The 19124-nt window shown below is 43.3% G+C and overlaps 1 protein-coding gene across 1 annotated transcript; it reads right to left on the reverse strand.

The window, feature by feature from the left end:
- Positions 1 to 1291: 1291 nt before the first annotated feature.
- Positions 1292 to 8641, reverse strand: ZP4 (zona pellucida glycoprotein 4). The gene is made up of 12 exons (XM_044942060.2): positions 8397 to 8641; positions 7998 to 8119; positions 7817 to 7919; positions 6603 to 6749; positions 5658 to 5845; positions 5074 to 5171; positions 3910 to 4040; positions 3535 to 3724; positions 3313 to 3460; positions 2930 to 3005; positions 1649 to 1765; positions 1292 to 1439 (listed from the first exon to the last, which is right to left on the reverse strand). The coding sequence occupies exons 1-12, from the start codon at positions 8575 to 8577 to the stop codon at positions 1336 to 1338; spliced, it is 1605 nt and encodes a 534-aa protein (XP_044797995.2). The 5' UTR covers positions 8578 to 8641; the 3' UTR covers positions 1292 to 1335.
- Positions 8642 to 19124: the final 10483 nt, after the last annotated feature.

The raw sequence follows: 19124 nt of genomic DNA on the forward strand, positions 1-19124 counted from the left end.
GGAGGAGAAGGGGATGACAGGAGATGAGATGGTTGGATGCTATCACTGACTTGATGGGCATGAGTTTGAGCAATGTCTGGGAGTTGGTAATGGAGAGGGAAGCCTGGCATGCTGCAGTCCATGGGGTCACAAAGAATCGGATACAACTGAGCTACTGAACTAAATACAGAGTGAAGTAAAAAAAAAGAAACATTGTATTTTTATATACAGAATCTGGAAAAATGGTACTGATGAATCTGTTTGCAGGGCAGCAATATAGATACAACAGAAACTTGGGAACACAATGGGGTAAGGAGAGGGTGGGACAAAATGAGTAGCATTGGAACATACATGGCTGTATGTAAAATAGATAGCCAGAGGGTATTTACTGTAGGACACAGGGAGCTCAAACCGGTGCTCTGTGACGACCTAGAGAGGTGGGATGGGGTGGGGGCTGGAAGGGAGGGGACATATGTATACCTCTGGCTGATTCATGTTGATGTATGGCAGAAACCAACACAACATTATAAAGTAATTATCCTCCAATTAAAAATAAAGGTTGGGGACTGCTGAGTCCTTTGGATAGGATGTCTACATAGGGGAAAAATGAATTATTGTGACTTTCTCTGTCTTTTTCTAATTGTCTTAAAAACTAAACTGGGAAATTACTTGTTGGTTCTAGCTCAAACCAAAGCCTCTTCTGAGCAAGTTACTTCCAATTGATCAATCCATGATCTGATGCTGCTTTTTAGGCATTGTCCTAAGACATTAGTTTTTGAAGTGTGATGCTTGAATAGAAAGCTAAGTATCACCTGAGGAATGGTTACAAATGCAAGTTCATAAGCCTCAGCCCAGACCCACTTAATGATTAATGTTAGGCCACTGCAGTTTAGGGAGATTTTAAGGCACAACAGATAAGACAAATAGTCTTTAAACTTCTTTGAAGATGTCAAAGTCTGGGAGTGGGGATAGTAATCTGTTTATACCAACTCTCCTTTGACCCTGATGCACACTGAAGTCAGAATACTGATGGTCTAGGAGATTCATGACTAGTCTAAACTAGTTCTTCCTTAGTTTGGTTTTCTGGACGAGTTCTGTTTTACACCCTCATAAGTTTGTAAATATGTCTGCTAAGCCTGAGATATTTTTGTAGGTTCTGCTTGAGTTGTTAACCAACTAGGAAGTTCTACTGAGATGTTCTATTCAGAAGATGGAAGGGCTGAAGAACAGATTACAAGTTGAAAGGAGGGGAGGCCAACAGCAGATGAGCTAGTCTAAAGAGATTACTTGTCAAATGAGGAGCTGAGGAGACTAGTAGTGCAATCTGGTTTTATTAACACATTTGGGCTGAGCAGCTCATCTCCATTTCCTAATGGCCAGGTAGGACACGAACAAGGCTCCAACGATAAAGACTCCAGATAGGCCAGCTACCCACAAAGCTTGAGAGTCTACAGGAGACCCTGCAGGATGGAAACGTAGCTTAGTATGCTGAAGCCAAGTGATGTTACATCCTAATAAAGACTGCTAGTCTTGAGCTATAGGGGGAGAAAAAGCTAGGTAATTCCTTTTGAGGTTCATATTGACCAAACCAGTAAGGAATTAAGAAGTAGGGATGCGCAAGTAGCTTTGGTTTGACCAGTGGTTCAGATATCATTCTCCTTACACTCACTTGAGTATTTGTGGAGCTTTTCTGAAGAGTCTTGAATGGCTTGGAGTAGAATCAAAGGACCCTTGCTAGAAATGCTAGCCATGTTGTTCTGAAAATGGATGTCAGAGCTTCTTCTTCCTGTTGGAGAGAGGAGTTAAGGATTTGTTAGTTTTGTACATATGAGTGGTTGTGGAGTACTAAAACAGGACTAGGTCCCTTGTCACAGACAGTTCTGTTCCATTAAGTTTTTCTCCAAGAAAAACCTTAATGCATTAGACACAAAGTCTCAGACTTGCTCATTTGTATTAATGCTAGCAGTTTCAGAGAAATTATGATTTTAGACTATCCCCAAACTGTCATCCTTCCTAAGTACAGGTACTTGAATAGTAATGTCTTAATACTGAGACCCTATGATATAAAGGCACCTGGTAACAGTAACAGCAAAGCTCTGTTTGAATCCTATTTCTATTGCTAATTATAGGGTCTCTGTACTTCTCAAAAATTTTAGATATCTAAGTATATATAAATATATAATTGCAGTTAGATGTTGAGTATTTAGTTTACTAAATGATAGTTCTGAATAGTAGTATATGAGTTTTTCTTCCTACCAGAACAGGCTTAAACCTTCAGGGGTCATGCTGTGCTGTGTTTAGTCACTCAGTCGTGTCTAGCTCTTTGTGACCCCCATGGATGTAGTCCACCATGCTCCTGTGTCCATGGGGATTCTCCAGGCCAGAATACTGGAGTGGTTTGCTAAGACCTCCTCCAGGGGATCTTCCCAACCCAGGGATCATTAAGAGTCATGACTCCCAATTAATTCAGGAGCCAGGTAAGTGTTGTGGGATCAGGTAGAATATGACTGTATGAGCACTGGGCCTGACCAATTAACACATACTAAGTCTGCAATCCTATGCCATCTATAAGTCTTGAGGCCATGTTGCCAGACCTGCCAACATTTATATCTGATAAATAAAAGCCTACATGTATATCTGATACCACAGAAGTGTTTTATTAGATTATAGGCTGTGAACCCACTTGACTCCCTGCTAAGTAAAATTTTATATGGAGAAAAACTAAGGCTGAAAGTTATAAATATAAGCTATTAATCCTGAAATATTTAGAAGCCTGGAACTCTAGGACACTAGTTGTATTTCTGTTCTATTGCATCATGAAAGTACTTAAAGAAGACTCGTTAATTAGATGAATCTTCAGTTTGATTCATGCGCCACAGACTAAAGGTTAGCACTGGACTCCAAATAACACTTCACTCTGGCTTCTGGCATAGACAGGTTGGATACTTACGTCTGGCAGGACAGAGTGTCACACAGGATGGTGTCCCAGCAGGCTGGCAGACTGATGCACTGCAGTGCAGATACACCTGGGAACCAAAAGAATTGGGATCATGGGTCTAGCACATCCTAAGTCTTCAAACCTGCTTTCTCTCTCCCAGGAAGAAGTCAAAGAATTATCAGAAAATTGATAAACCAAACTGACATCACAGAAGCACTATGATACCAGACTCTAGTTGACCCATGTCACATGCCACAGGCATCCCTTGATTGCTCTGAGGCAATACCAAAAGCCAATGTTACAGGGCCACCTCAGCTGAAAAGTGGTACTGTGTGGAAACATTTGAGTTGGGGGATTTAGAGCCCAGCTGAAGAGCACAGGAGGCAGCATCATACCGGTCCCTTGAGGGCCTGCTTTGCCACTGAGTCCACAAAGCTGAAGGTGGAAATGCTGAAGCGCTGGTAGTGAGAAGGAAATGGCAGGTCTGAGGCTTCCCAGACAGGGATCAGTTTTGTCTGATAGTTGTCTCCTGTGTAGGGGCACCTAAGCAAGGATATCCAGCAGTCAAGATGGGCTTCTTGGAGGGATGGTAACACAGGTGAAGGGAAGACACTCACCCATTCACCAACAAGGGCCACTGGGGCTGGAGCAGGGCATCTGCGCTGGGTGTTGCCCAACACTGGTCCAGGCGCAGCTTGAGACTGGGGTCTGTTCTCTGATGGATGGAGACTTCCACATAGATGGCATCCCGAAGCAACTTCACCACTGGGTAGTCACTAGCCGTGTAGTAGGAGCGATAGCGTTTATCTGCAACAGGCCAAAACAAGTTGAAGCAGTAAAGAGCTTGGAACCTCTAGGTGGCTTGGGATAAACCATCACCCACATAAATGCCTTTGAAAGGAATAATATCTTGTTACCAAGTTAGAGTCTTCCTGCCCAGAAGATGACTTAGACTACCCAGGGGCCAGACAGTCTACCCAAGAGGGTCATACCTTTGGCAATCTTAAGTTCCAGAGTGAGGTTTCCAGGCTGGGTCTCAGGAAGGGGTGGTGGGAGAGTAAGAACCTGGACATTAACTGGGAGAGCATTGCTACTTGCAGAGTAGCTACAACTGACTTGGAGCCTGCAGAAAAATAAAGATTTTAGCTACTATCTTCAGTGGGTAGACCATGTCACCTCTTTAAGGTTTGAGGAATCATTTTTAAGTATCAGGTGTTAGAACAAGTTTATAAACAAGTGGGGTTTGGTTCTGGCCTTGTGAAAGCTATCATTGGGGAGACCAATAGGTAAACAAGATCCATATTAGAGAGTTTGATATAACCCTGAGCCACCAGGGAAGCACAGACTATTATATGTTGAATCAATAAACAAAGTCCTACTGTATAGGACAGGAGTCTATTCAATATCCTGCCATAAACCATAATGGAAATATGAAAAAGATGTGTAACTGAAGTCACTTTGTACAGCAGAAATTAACACATTATAAATCAACTATACTTCAGTAGATTTTAAAAGATAGATATGGCTCTATGATAAACAGGTGTGTTCTCTGGAGGCGGTAGTCAGGGAAGATGTGGCAGGTAATTTGATGAGGGAAAAATGGAAAGCAGTAACTGAGAGGTAGAGGAAAGAAGGGTAAAGTATGGAAGCAAGAAGTCTGGGGTCCCTTGAATACTCTATGGAAGCACAATCTGAGGTTAGGGAACAGTTAGGGAAGGACTGAGAACATTGGGAAAGTTTTGGCTGAAGAAGTAGCAGCAGTTTCATGCAGGACCCTGCAAGTTATGTTCATAATAAAGTTTAAGCTCTGGAAGACAAAGAGAAAACTAAGTATACTAGCTAAGGTTTTTAAAAAGATTCATTTTACTACAGCTTAGATATTGGAGGTAGAAGGAAGAGACTAGAGAAACAAAGATCCAGTGAAACGAAATTGAAGTCAGGTCGAGTCTGAGGCTTAGATCAAGTCGGTGGTAATAATGCAGGGCTACTAGATCAAATAATGGTCTGTGAGATTGGATAGTCAAGGCAATAGAGATTCTGCCATGAGGAAGATGGTTGTTTATGGTCATTTATGAATGTTTTCTCTAGAACTCCTGTTTATGGAGGGAAATTCAGGCATTCTGGTCAAGCAAGGTCAGATTAACTAAGACCTTTACCTGAAAGTACTGTCTCGGGTAATAGAACCACGACTCCAAGTTCTCACATCCCGAGCTGCAACCAGCTCATTTTCATATACCGCCTGCTTTCCAGTGATCTGCAAGGGCAGGTAAAGAATTCCTGTCACTCCTGCAAGCCAGATGCTGCTTCACTCAATTTTGCTTTCATCCAGCACTCAGAAAGGATGCCCATTGACTAGTAGGGAAATTATCACTTCATCTTACTTTCAGGGCAAAGGAACAGGAAGGGGCTTTGAGTAATGAAGCCAGAAATACTACTTATCTCAGCTGATTTCCCTGGTCCTTTCCCAGGGCTGTGTGGTGGGAGGAACCTGTTATTTGTTCTTCTACACCTTGGTAATGGGGGCTAGCCCCTCACTAGCGGGCAGGTGGGATGACTTAGCCAAGCACCCAGCAGAGGTTTTTGCTTTCTCAGTAATGAAGGCCCCTCTGTCCTAGAGGCCATCCTACATGACAAGCAGTAAGTCAGGTATATTCTTCACAGCTAAGCTAGTCCAGTTCTCCCCCAATCACGAAGGCATTCCTGACCAACTTAAACAGAGCCCAGGGTCAGCTCCTCTCACCTGTTTTGTAGTACCACAGGTAGTAAATGGAAACCGGAACAGAACAAAAGTGTGTGTTGCCATCACGGGTTTACATTCACTGTCATTCCTGAAGGCCAAGTGTACAGAATTCAAGAGCAGTGGGGGCGAGGTCACATTCCGGGACACAGCAATAGAGAAGTGGCCATCTTGGGTACAGTGTGAAGTCACTGAAACACCAGAGCAACTGTGCTGAAGGCAGGTCACCTCAAGTGATTGATCCAGCCAGACACGAGTCTAAAAATTATAGTTTCATTATTTTAAATTCCCCACCCTCCTCTTCTCCAGCTAGAAAAGCTGGCATTCTAGGTAATGACCTTGAAGGAGGTTCAGCCATCCAGAGTTTAGCTGGGGCTTTGGATGGGCACTTGGATTTGAATCTTGCCTCCACTACTTACTGTGTATTTAACCTCCTTGTATCAGCTTCACCTGTAGAATGAAGATAGCCATACCTGCTGTTTCACTCATCAGCTAGGATTAAGAGCTTAGAATTATGTAGCATCTTGTTTCATGAAGGTCATTTTTACGTGAGAAAGACTTGGAGCATGATTTGAGACAGTGTTCTTTTGAAATAAGGCTCATCTTCTGAAATAAAGTTCTTTACACACAATCAGCCACCAGATTATCTTTCTTGAAACTGGCTAAGTTTCTATCAATTAACATCCTGCACATAGACTTAGCTTCCTGAGTTCATTGAATGTTATTTGCTTTCTGTTGGGTTCTAGGAGAATATGCAATGGAAGACTGTAGAAAGCTGGGTCACTGAAGGTCAAGTGTTCTAAGGAGGTACTAACTTATACATTAACTTTTGGTCATCTTTCAGTATTTGCCTTCTGGATGGGGGGTGAAGGAGATAACCTTCCTTTGGGTTTAGTTAATGGTAATTACAGGCACTCTTCAGCTAATTTCAAAAACATAGTGACTCACCTGTGTTTCCATAGTAACAGGAAATGACCTCTTCAGAGTTGTAGCAGCAGCCTAGCTGTTTGCAGTCTCCTTGAGTGATGGGTGAAGGAGCACATGGCAGTCTGTCCCACACTGGGACAGAGTCACAAAGGCCAGCATTTGGGACATCTAGGATAGATATTGAAGAGTAACTTGAACTAGGTAACAAAGTCTAGTCTTTAGGAGATCTTTTCATTAAGAAACATTAAGTTCCCATAGATATCCATGGGATTGGAAGAGATATTTACATACTAGAAATTAAGTCTGGATTATAAAGATCACTACTTGGTTACCTTATAAGAGTGCCCTGAAATGAGTACTCTTTGGAAGAGGAATTACGAACAAGATTGGTAGAAGCGGTGAGACTTTATTAAAGAATTCTTCCTTCTGTTCTTTAAAAAGTACTTAGTGTACTCTAAATTACCATCATTTTGAAATGCAGTTCAGTAAGCAGGGAGTGGGGCCTACGATTATGTATTTTATCAGTATTACTCCACTGGGTGATCACATAACAATGCAGATGTGAAGAATTGTAGGTTCAACTCTTGGGACCTCCCTGGGAGGCCAGTTAAGACTGTGTGCTTCCACTGCAAGGGTTTTGGGTTTGATCTCTGGTTGGGACCTAAGATCCCACATGCTGCACAGTATGGTTAAAAGTTTAAAAACAGAAGTTTGACTCTTTATGACTGAGGTAGGGCTCTTGGGGGGCAAGGCAAGATTCACTGGAGTTGAGCTGGCATTGTACCTTCCTGTTAATCACCCAGTTAAATACCAAGTTAAGCAGTCCAGTAGCCCCAGCTGAAGGGACTGAGCCCTATTCTCAACAGAGTCTGCTTCTTGAAGGCGTTTGCTGAGTCTCCTTCCAGACCCTTCAAGAAGGCGATCTCTGGTCCTGGGATAACTCTTGGTTGAATCTCAGCTCTGCCACCTACCAGTGAGGGGTGCTTGGAAAGCTCCCTGCTGGGGCTAGCAATAGCGCTAGGTTGGGATTACAGGTAACATGTGAAGTACCCTTCAAAGTTCCTGAGCCCCAAGTAATCGCTCAGGTGGTGTTTATCCTAGGGTCGCCTGTGAAGGGCTGGAACACAGTTCTCGATGGGTGCCTGGTATCACTGCACAGAATGGGTAGAAGATACCCAAGGACACATTTCAGGCAGCTCCATACCACCCAGAACCCAGAAGTATCCAGCCCTTACCTGGGAGATTCACAGGGCACTTGAACAGCTTTGTCTCTATAACTGCTGCAGATCCACTCACACCTGCTCTTTCAATTCCAACAGTCATGATGTAGTAGGAGTCCTGGAGAGACAGGCCCATGAAGTCAGCCTGGATGGTGGCAGAGGCATCTCAGCCTTCCTAAGGACAGGTCATACTTACCCACTCAGTGACATAGCAGCCACTGTAGGAGGCTTCCCCCACCAGGGAGCGGCCAGGGCCCTCACTGACCCAGGTGCCACAGTCCGAGTCATTCTGCAGGCTGTGCGGCAGCCCATGGTTATCTAGGAGTGTGGATGGGGAAGAAAACACATATGGTCAGTCATCCCTGTCACCAGTGCTGGGGAGGGACAGCCAGCTTTGCCTTAGACTCAAGAGCAGCTGCCAAGAAAGGAGAAACAAGAGGGAAATCAGGTTCAGAGGTGAAGTTATACTTCAGATTACTTCTATAGAGAAGCAGCCGAGTTTAGCAAAGGTAGGGAGGCATTCGAACAGAAAACAGAGGCCAATTTTACACAGTAGAGGAGACATGCCATTGCCTAACTCAGCCTTCAAACTTACCCCATGCTACTAGTGCAGGAGGAGTCTCCGTCTCCTGACTGAGAGGGTTTATGGTGAATTGAAAGCTCCTTAGCCCACAGCGTAGTTCGTCAGGATACTCAGGTACCTCGGACTGATGCTGGCTATTCAGACCAAGAGACAATAGAAAACAGAGCCAGACAAATTGCAGCAGCAGCCACATGGTGCTGCTAGGAGTCTTACTGACTACTTTTCTGGTCCTACACTTCCTTTCCCAAGAGCCTGTGCTCCCCCAAGCCCCTTAAAATACAGAGGGAAAGCTGGTTTCAGGTGCATGTCTGTGTAGTATGCAGGTGGGACTCCTTTGGAAAGGGTGATTCCTCCAGCATCACTCACTTTAGGCCACAGTCTTCAGCTGCACCACTTGAATATTGAAATCAGGCAGTCTTCAGAGCCCAGGAACAATGTGGTGCTTTTTAGCTAAAATAGGTTTCCTCACAGATACTTAGTGTAGCACTTATCTTACTAGCTTAATGACCTTCCTTTAGAATCTTGCATATTTGGGTATAGCTCTGACACTTATGAGTTGTATGAACTGGTGAGTCACCACCTCTCAGAAACTCAGTCTTCTCATCTGTAAATTGGGACTATCTCCCAGCAGGAGAGGGCATCACAGGTGTTGCAGGGATACAGGATTCACCTACCAATGCAGGAGACACAGGAAATGCAGGTTAGATCCTTGGGCCGGGAAGACCCCCCTGGAATAGGAAATAGCAGCCCACTCTAGTATTTTGGCCTGGAAAACTCCACAGACAAAGGAGCCTGGCAGGCTACAGTCCGTGGGGTCATAAAAAACCAGACACAACTGATTGAGCACTCACACACTTGGCAGGAATGTTCGTCTGATTGTATTCAGCCTAATATTTATCATGTGAACAATTTCCCCAAGTTGACCAAGAATCTGAATCAAAGCATTGAGAACTTATAACCAGGTATCTCTAATTCTCTTCAACTCATCGGAAAAGACCCTGATACTAGGAAAGATTGAAGGCAGGAGAAGGGGATGACAGAAGATGAGATGGTTAGATGGCATCACCAACTCAATCGACATGAGTTTGAGCAAATTCTGGGAGATGGTGAAGGACAAGGAAGCCTGGTGTGCTGCAGTCCATGGGTTACAAAGAGCTGGACACAACTGAGCAACTTAACAACAACAGCAATAAAAGAGAACAAATGAGCACGTGTCTTCCCAGTGAAACTGCATGACTCATTTAACCACAGAGTGACAAACAACACTGAGGGAATGCTGGCCTCTGCCCTCAGGGATGGGATCTGACTTTCCAACATCTGGATTGGGTTTGGCCATTAGTCCATCACATCCCATTTACTTGCTCACAGGACTTACCACACTGGATTTTAATGGCCTCTTATTGACTCAGTGTCCCTATTAGAAGCACTTGAGGGCAGGGACTGTGTTTTATTTTTCACTGCATCCTGAAAGCATTAGACAGTGTGTATTCAGTGTTTCCTGAGGAAAGAAGGGATCAATGAACACGCTTTCATTAGTAGCCATGTCCTAAGGCTAACTCCCTTGAAAATGTGGTTTCCCAACCTCACTGGTATAGATTCATTTCATGACAGTCTCAAACTCATAACAATCTTTAGGTGTTCTTTCTTCAAGTCATTATACATGGGATTCTAAGTATAAGAATAAAGAGGAATACAACAAACTAGTGAATAAAACAAAAACGAAGCAGACTCACAGATATAGAGAACAAGCTAGTGGTTACCAGTGGGGAGAGGAAGGAGAGGGACAATATACAGGTAGGGGGAAAAGGGTTATTATGAAAATATACGAAATCATTGGTATGAAACTTTTGAAAATTGTAAGTCATCTACCCTGATGATGAACGGTGAATCCTAAGATACACCAGCAGGGCTGAGATGAGGTGATTTCACACTTACTTCTGTGCTAAATCCTCTAAGGACATCTTTATTCAATGACATGATTCGGTTTCCTGAGAGAAAACACACTGATAGTGTGTGATCCACTTTGAGAAGTCCCTATCATTTCAAAAGTAACTCTCTGCCCTTGGGATCTGGAAGGGCAAATGCTGTTCTTAGTCTTTTCTTTTGCTAGAATCATCCAATCATTTGAAAATAATTTCAGTAGGACTACAGGTAGAATGGTCTTCCTGGGTGGCGCTAGTGGTGAAGAAGCTGTCTGCCAATGCAGGAGATGTAAGAGACGTGGGTTCAATCCCTGGGGTGGGAAGATCCCTGGAGGGGCGCATGGCAACCCACTGCAGTATTCTTACCTGGAGAGTCCCATGGGCAGAGGAGCCTGGCAGGCTACAGTCCAGAGGGTCGCACAGAGTCAGACACAACTGAAGTGACTTAGCACTCACATATAAGTGGAATATAAATCACCATAAATTGTAGACTTATGGAAAACCCCGTCATCACTTTCTGTGTTCTAGGTACACTCATCTAGATCCACTTTGTGTCACCTACCAGAGGACTGGATTATACCCCTGGCTATCCAGGGTCTTTAGCTTGTAGATAGCAGTTCATGGGATTTCTCAGTCTCCATAAACATGTGAGCAAATTCCTCATAATAAATATATATCTCTATCCCCTACTTGTTCTGTTTCTCTGGAGAACCCTAACACAAACACTGCTCATTCCTCATTCACTGGTCTTGCCCCTGAGAGTTCCCAAGAGATGGGAGGACAAGAACAGCCTGTGATACCAAGCAGGGCCCTGTGGGACTCCTGGGCACAAAGTCTTCCTGTGTCCCCCATTTTATAATTACAGGAAACAGCCTTTGTTCAGCTTTCATGACCTTCCCTGAGTCCCTGTGGGCAGATTCAAACAGTTGTTAATTAGGGAAAGGAGAGGATGTGAGACCAGGGAGAAACAAATGGTCAAGAGAAATAGTGCAGCCTTGGGACAAGGTCCTAGTTCCTTATCAATGGATACACATAACAATATCTTTGAATGTTTCACAGATATTGAAAATGCCTCCAGGTGGGAGAAGTTAACGATTAATGATGGCATGCTACTTATAAGCATGAAGACCACCCTAGACCAATTGGAACCTGAAGATTGATGATGCTGACTCCCACTTATCTCACCACCAACCAAACAGAACAATGTCCACAAGCTGATAACCCTCTTCAAACCATTACTATAAAACTTCTCACTATCCTCTTCAAGTGGAGACACAGGACACAGTTTTGCAAGGCAGGAGCCCACTGTGTCCCCCATTCCCCAGTAAAGTAATAAAGCTACTCATTTCTACTTCTCCAAATCACTGTCTCCACATTTTACTTGGCTCTGGTGAACAGAGGCCAGGTTTTTAGGCAGCACCTGCACCACTGTGGAAAAGCAACCTCTGATTTCCAAAAATCTCGGTCAGAATGATACCATGCAGGGACCTCTGGGGTTCCTGGGCACAGAGACTTTCTGTGTCCCCCATTTCTTTGACTTTAGGAAACAGCCTTCATTCAGCCTCTGTGACCTTCTCTGAGTTTCAATGGGCAGATTCAAGCAGTTGTTAATTAGGGGAGGGAGGGGATGTGAGACTAAGAGAAACAGTTAAGAGAGTAGGCTTCAGACAAGGTCCTGTTTCCCATCAAGGGATACACACAATATCTTTGAGTTATTTTGCAGATACTGAAACCCCCTTCAGGTGGGGAAGTTAATGACTAAGGATGGTAGGCTGCCCACAAGCACGTAGACCAGACCAGTTGGATCTGAAGGTTGATGACGCTGACTCTCACTTACCTTACCATCAACCTGTTGGAACAATGTCCATGAGCTGATCACATCTTCTTTGAACAATTACTATACAGCCTCTCAATATTGTCCCCAAGTGGGGACACATGGTTTTGAGGGCAAGAGCCTGCTATATCCCTCTCCCTTTGCCCAGCAAAACAACAAAGCTATCCTTTTCTAGTTCACCTAAAACTCTGTCTCTGACAATTGACCCAGCACCAGTATATAGAGAACTGAGATTTTGGCATCAAGTCTGGGCTTATCTTTTTTGAGTTACATATGAATGTTTCAATTTAAACTAAAGAACAAGCTGTGCCAAGTTAGCTAATATGTTCCTGATTGAAAATGGGCACACATAATGATTTCTTTTCAGATTGGCTTCAGACAGCGTTTTCCTTGCTGTGACTGGAGTGTGCCCTCCTGGCTGGAAGGTGGGGTATCATATAAACAAAGCCCCAGGAAGCCCTTGCCAAGTGTGGAAAAGCAATAATCAAAATTACCCCTCAAATATGGAGGACCAATTAGACCATGTGTGTGCCAATCAGTAGGGGGCACCTAGCTGTTCTTGGTGTGTGGTAGAAATTAGGACACTTTGCTTCTGAAGGAGGACATTAGGCAACATCCTCTAAGTACTGCATGGTTTTCCTTCTCAGCAAGCAGGAACACATTTTGAGCCTGAGTCAGTTGTGAGGTGATGAGTCTCAACCCCAGGTCTTCTTCTGGCTCCCTCCCTCCCTTCCTGGTCAGGAAACCCTCTGCCCTAGCTGCCCAGCCCCAACTCTGCTCTGATTTGTCTTGCCTCTCCTGCTCCACCGCTTCCTCCATCACCAAGACCATTGCCAGTAGGGGAAATTATCCTTCCTTTTCTCACAGGTAGGAGGGTGCCCAGCTGAACAGCCTTTTGGACTTTGAGACGAATGGCAATGTACTGGCTACCTCTCTCTCAAAGTCAAAGAGTAGTTAAGAAAGTCATAAAGTAATTAAGAAAGAGATAGCAGAGTAATTTGCTAAAGAAAAAAGAATTAAAATTAAGGACTTCGGGGTGGGAATATCAGGTAAAGTTGGTGTGAGTTTTCTGGCCTCAGTTCAGTTCAGTTCACAGTATTTATTATAATACCTGTCCCTCTCCTTAATTATGCTCAACTGGACACCAGCCATATTTGATAAGGGTCCACACTAATCCCATTTTAACTTGATTACCTCCATAAACACCCGATTTCCAAATAATGTCACATTTTTGTATGATAGCAGATAGGTTAGGAGGTCCCCAGAGAAAGAGAACTGGAAATGGCCTTCTTGACATAAGAAAAGTCATTTTGGCCTAAGCCATTTTGTGATCTAAGATGGGCATGATGCTTGTCCTTGAACACATCTCAGTAATCAATGATCTTAAGGGAACAAAGGAATGCAGAAACACAGAAAAGGCAAACAGGAGTTCAGTGACTGAAGCAGAGGCCTAACTCATCCTCAAGGGATGTATGTAACAATCTGATACTTGTCTTTGAGTTCTGCAGGAACCAAGACCCCCCAGACCAGTGGAGGACTAATGGTGATGTCAACTCTCCTGACTTCAATCAACTGAAGATTGGACTTTGTCAACCTCTGTCTCAATTTCATGCTAAGTTCTCCTCTGCTCAAGCCCCCTCCTGGAGAAGGAAATGGCAACCCACTCCAGTATTCTTGCTGGGAAAATCCCATGGACAGAGGAGCCTGGCGGGATACAGTCCATGGGGTTGCAAAGAGTTGGATATGACTGAGCATGCATACAAGCCCTTTAGGGAAATGCATGTGAAAACTTAGCTTAAAACTTCTCCAGTTTTGCTGTTCAGGAGACACTGTTTTGGGAAAGATCCCTCGTGTCCTTACTTGCTTCAAGTAGAAATAAGTCCTTCCTTCTCCCAATCTTTGGCTTGGTTGTGTCTTTTGGTTCAACATTCACTAAGAGGTAAATCCAGCCATCTTTTCTGGGCTAGGATTTCAATGTATATTTAAGCACAATTCAGCTCAAAACACCTTGCAAACCATTATACACCTGCATCGGTCAAACTAGTCTTTGCTTGGGGCCCTTTTATTTTTTTTTTAAGTGACTTGAGAACTTGATGTATACAGAGAATACTTCTGTTTCTTTTTCTTTTTTTCCTTTGAGTACTTTCATTTTTTATTTTTATAATCTTTCTTACCTTGTTAAAAGCTCTTTTAAACATTCCCAACTTCAGGTAACTAAAGGGATTTTTAAGTTCCATTCTGTTTAGATCAGAATGCATAAAAGGTCAGTAATGCATACAATGGCTGAGTTGACTGGTACCAATCAATGGCTGTTTCAGTTCAGAGAGGAGGGCAGACCAGTGAGCTAAGACCGCTGCAGGGTAGACAGTAGGAGGAAATGCTCACATTGGCCATTACCTTATGCTGGATAACTACTCTAGTATGACTGCTCTCAGCTAACTGGAGTTGACTGGGTAATTAATTTACGAAGTTTATTGTGTCTGATAATACCTTATATACTTACAGGTCTTATATTTTACTTCAACTTGGCTGTAATCAGGATATAGCCTTGCTTTTCTAGCCATGTGCCTTACATACATGGTTTCCTCTTCATGAGCTACTTAAAGCTTCATTTCTATCTGACCAGTTCTGTCACAATTGAGTAAACGTTCTCCAAAGCCTTGCCCTTGGACCAGCAGAATCAGCGTCACCTGGAGACTTATGAGGGCTGCAAGTTTGGGGCCTCACTCCAGATCCAGTGATTAAACTCTGGGTGGGGCCCAGTGGTCTATGGTAAAGTCTTCCAGGTAATTCTGACACACATTCAGGCTTGAGAACCATTGCCTTAGGGTAGAACACCCAAGTCACCTTCTCCATAAAACATTTCCTGATCGCCCAGCTGGAGGGAATTCCTACCTAGTTTGAAAAACCAACACGCGTTATCTGTATTCCTCCTGGGACAGTAACCATTCAGGACTCTCCCTTTCTGGATTGTAATGTCTTTGAAGCACATGTCTTACTCATCTTTATGTTCTCCACATTACTTTCCATATTTTTGAGATGAGTGAACTCTGGTCCACTGGTCCAGTGGTTTGCATCCATGAGGGGTCCCCAGTCTCCAGTATCTAATGCCTGATGAGCTGAGGTGGAGCAGATGTAATAAGAATAGAAGTAAAGTGCACAATACATGTAATGTGTTCAAACCATTTTGAAATCATCCAAATCCCCACTCCCCAACCTGGTCTGTAGAAAAACTGTCTTCCATAAAACTAGTCCCTGGTGCCAATAAGGTTGGGGATTGCTGTTTAGAGGAAGCTGGTTTTGCAAGGCCTACTTTCTACTTGCCACCAGTCTGTGTTTCTGTGCTAACTGAGCATGTGAATGATACTTCCTGTTTTCTCCAGAGGAAGACCCAGGCTCCTCAGCATGGCCACCTCTCCCTAATCATGTCTCTGTCCATGTTTCTAGGGTGGCCCCCTTCTTCCCAGTGGCTGGTCAAATAAAGATCCTCTGAAGTCTCTCAAACCTGCTCTGACCTCTCCCCTCTGTTCTGTGGTCTGTGCTCTTTTCACCGCTGGGATGCCCCATGGACTGTGACATATCAATCCACAAAGGATGTTGTGGACATCAGGCCACTGGCCACTGCAGCTGCCCCTGCCTGTATACCCTGAGGGGATTCAGGATGTACTAAACAGGATTCTGGCCTAGATACTTAAGGTGCACATTGAAGAGATGGTTTCAGTGAGCCCAGACTTGCCATCTTCCCCATACATAGAAAAGAACTAAATTCATTAACTTGAGATGTCCGGTTTTCTTTAATTAACAGCAATCTTTTGATGTTCTGACTACCTGCTTCTTGATTTGTTTGCTTGCAAAAGCTCCCCTATATCCTGGTTCTTCCCTTACCTGTTCAGAGCAGTCCTTCAGAGCTATGAGAGGTTGCATTCTGAGCTTAAATCCTCAGCAAATCTACAGAACAAAACATAATCGTTAACTTTTAGGTTGTACTTTCATTTTGTTTTTCTTTTCCCCCAGTCAACAACCCTCTCCTGCTTTGTCTGCTTGTTTGCTCCTGTTTGGCTTACTTTTATTTCACTGCATCTTACACTTTATTTTTTTTTTAACTTTTTACTTTGTATTGGAGTAGAGTTGAGTAACAAGGATGTGATAGTTTCAGGTGAGAGCAAAGGGGCTCAGCCATGCATACACATGCATCATGACATCTTATTCTTTAAAAAATCTGGTTGAGGCATCACCTCCTCTGGAAACCCTCCTCTGGTCACTGGCCACCTAGCCGGGTTGGGGGCTGTGCCCTGAGCAGTTTAGTGCTTTCTGCTCTTGTAACCCTTCCCAGTGCATCTCATCCTCTGTATGGGTCCTTTACAGCCACGGGGTCTTTGAGTGCAGGGTCTGTCCCTTCTAGCTCAATGTCTTCAATGTAGCAAAGCCACATCTTGGAATTCAGCTTAGACAAAATTTTAAAATCCCACTAAAGGCCCCACCTTCCCCCTTGCACCTTTATTCCCTGCATTTCATATAAAACTAGCAGTTCTTTTTGCTCCCAGTTAAAGTTTTCTTAATCTTCTTTACAACCTTCCCCAGAAGAGGTCTAGTTAAATGAGTTTGCCAAAATATACTCATGATTATTGTGGCCTTCCTAGTGGCTCAGATAGTAAAGAAATTGCTGGCAATGAAGGAGACTCAGGTTTGATCCCTGGGTTGGGAAGATCCCTTGGAGAAAGAAATGGTAACCCACTTTAGTATTCTTGCCTGGGAAATCCCATGGACAGAGGAGCCTGGCAGGTTACAGTCCATGGGGTCACAGTCGGACATGACTGAGTAACTAACACTTAATTCATGTACAAAGAAGAACACACTGTGAAGAAGAGTAGCTGCCTACTGTGTTCATTTCCCTCTAAGCAAATATCAATAGAAGCATAAAATGTTTGCATTAAGATCTTTTTATACAGCCTGAACATAAATAACTAGAGTCATACAGTGTAGTCAATGTTTTGGGAATTAATTCCACTATGCTAAGTCGCTTCAGTCGTGTCTGACTCTGTGTTACCCCATAGACGGCAGCCCAGCAGGCTTCCCCATCCCTGGGATTCTCCAGGCAAGAACACTGGAGTGGGCTGCCATTTCCTTCTCCAATGCATGGGGAGGGAGGAGGGAGGAGGGTTCACAATGGGGAACACATGTATACCTGTGGCAGATTCATTTTGATATTTGGCAAAACTAATACAATTATGTAAAGTTTAAAAATAAAATAAAATTAAAAAAAAAAAAAAAGAAAGTGAAAGTGAAGTCGCTCAGTCGTGTCCGACTCTTAGCGACCCCATGGACTGCAGCCCACCAGGCTCCTCCGGCCATGGGATTTTCCAGGCAAGAGTACTGGAGTGGAGTGCCATTGCCTTCTCCTAATTCCACTATATGCATAAACAATAGCTAACATTCACTGAGCATCTACTCCAGACAGGATATTTTCCAAAATCCTGGGAATTAAACTCAGCTCTCTCCTGCCTCATTTTCTGGTTCTCTTTCTCTTTGCATCCTAATCTCTCTCTCAAAGGATGTATTTTCTGCCACATGCTATTCCAGGCTCAGAGATATATGTTAAAAAAAGAGAGAGAGAGAGAGACTTGGTTTCACAGAACTTACAGGTGATATAATTTGCTGAACAATAATTAATCACACATGTATCCCTCAGACCTAGCCCAATGTCTGACAGAGAATGTTTGTTAAGAATGAATGAATAAATGAAAGTATAAAATCATGAGTAAACTCTTTTCAAATATTTCTATACACTTTACTTCAAAGCACCCAGCAGCTCTGAAGTGTTTTATTGGGGCATGTGATTTAGGGGCTGTCCTTTCTGACTAGGTGCTGAGTGTTCCGGAGAATCCCTTCAATATTCTTATTTATTTTCCATCTATCTTCCTTTTCCTTTTTTCCTTAGCATGGCAGGTAAGTGACAGGTTAGAATCAGAAGTAAAGAGCCTAATCAAGGTTGCTTTTTTTTCCCTCTCAAACTTCAAAGCTCTAGTTTTATAGAACCATCTGATTTACTTGATGCTGACAATATTTGAAGTCAGTTTCCTCCAAATTCAGCAGGAGCCTGACAACAACTAGCTTTGAGGCTAGTGCCTATGATTGAGGGAGTCACAGATTCAAAAGCTAAGCAGAGCTGCCCCTGTGAGTGTTCCCTGGAAGCTGACTGTGAACTCATCTGATTTCCTCTGATGGAGAACACAAATCCCTCCTCATTCCTTTACCTCCACTCCTATGATACTTGCAAAGTTTTACTACATAAAATTCTCTAGAACTGATGAAAATGGTTGCAAGGACAAATTGAGGTAACAGCTGGAGAAAGACTGCTTGTGAATTGGAGATGCAAATTGGCCACAGCATTGGGTAATGAGTGCTCCAATATATGTAAGAGACTGGGGTCATGCTTATTACATTCCCCATGTCGACACTACTGAGAGTGAGACACTGGCAGGGATTTATCACACAGTATATTAAAAATGTCATTAGTGAAAAATTAATATTACAAAACAGTTTAGAAGGGCCGAAGCAATCATCTCAGTTTAATAACAGAGGACAGTTCTCATAAATACCCTTTACTTTTTCTTCAAGCAGAAAATGAGGAACAGGCTAGGATTATCAGATTTCACTCCCTCCTTCCAAATTGCAAAAAGAAACTGTTGATTGTTTCATTTCTTTCTTCTTAAATTGGGTCATGTTGTCAGCTTATTGTGTGACAGTTCGTGCCTTTCCCTTTATTTAAAAATACAGAAGACTCCTGGCCCCTGGAGGTAAAGGAATTGCTGCTCATTGGTTGAAAATTATAAGTTTGAAGTTGGATTTATAGGAAAGCTTTTGTTCCAACAAACACTGAGCTGTGTTTCCACATCCTCTCCCATACTTTGAAGGAGAAAGACACTTCTGATACAGCATAATAGGAAAAGCCTTAGGAATTGAGGTACACTTTCAAAGAAACCT

This window comes from Bubalus bubalis, chromosome 4 (assembly GCF_019923935.1).
Source record: "Bubalus bubalis isolate 160015118507 breed Murrah chromosome 4, NDDB_SH_1, whole genome shotgun sequence".
NCBI classification, from domain to species: Eukaryota; Metazoa; Chordata; class Mammalia; order Artiodactyla; family Bovidae; genus Bubalus; species Bubalus bubalis.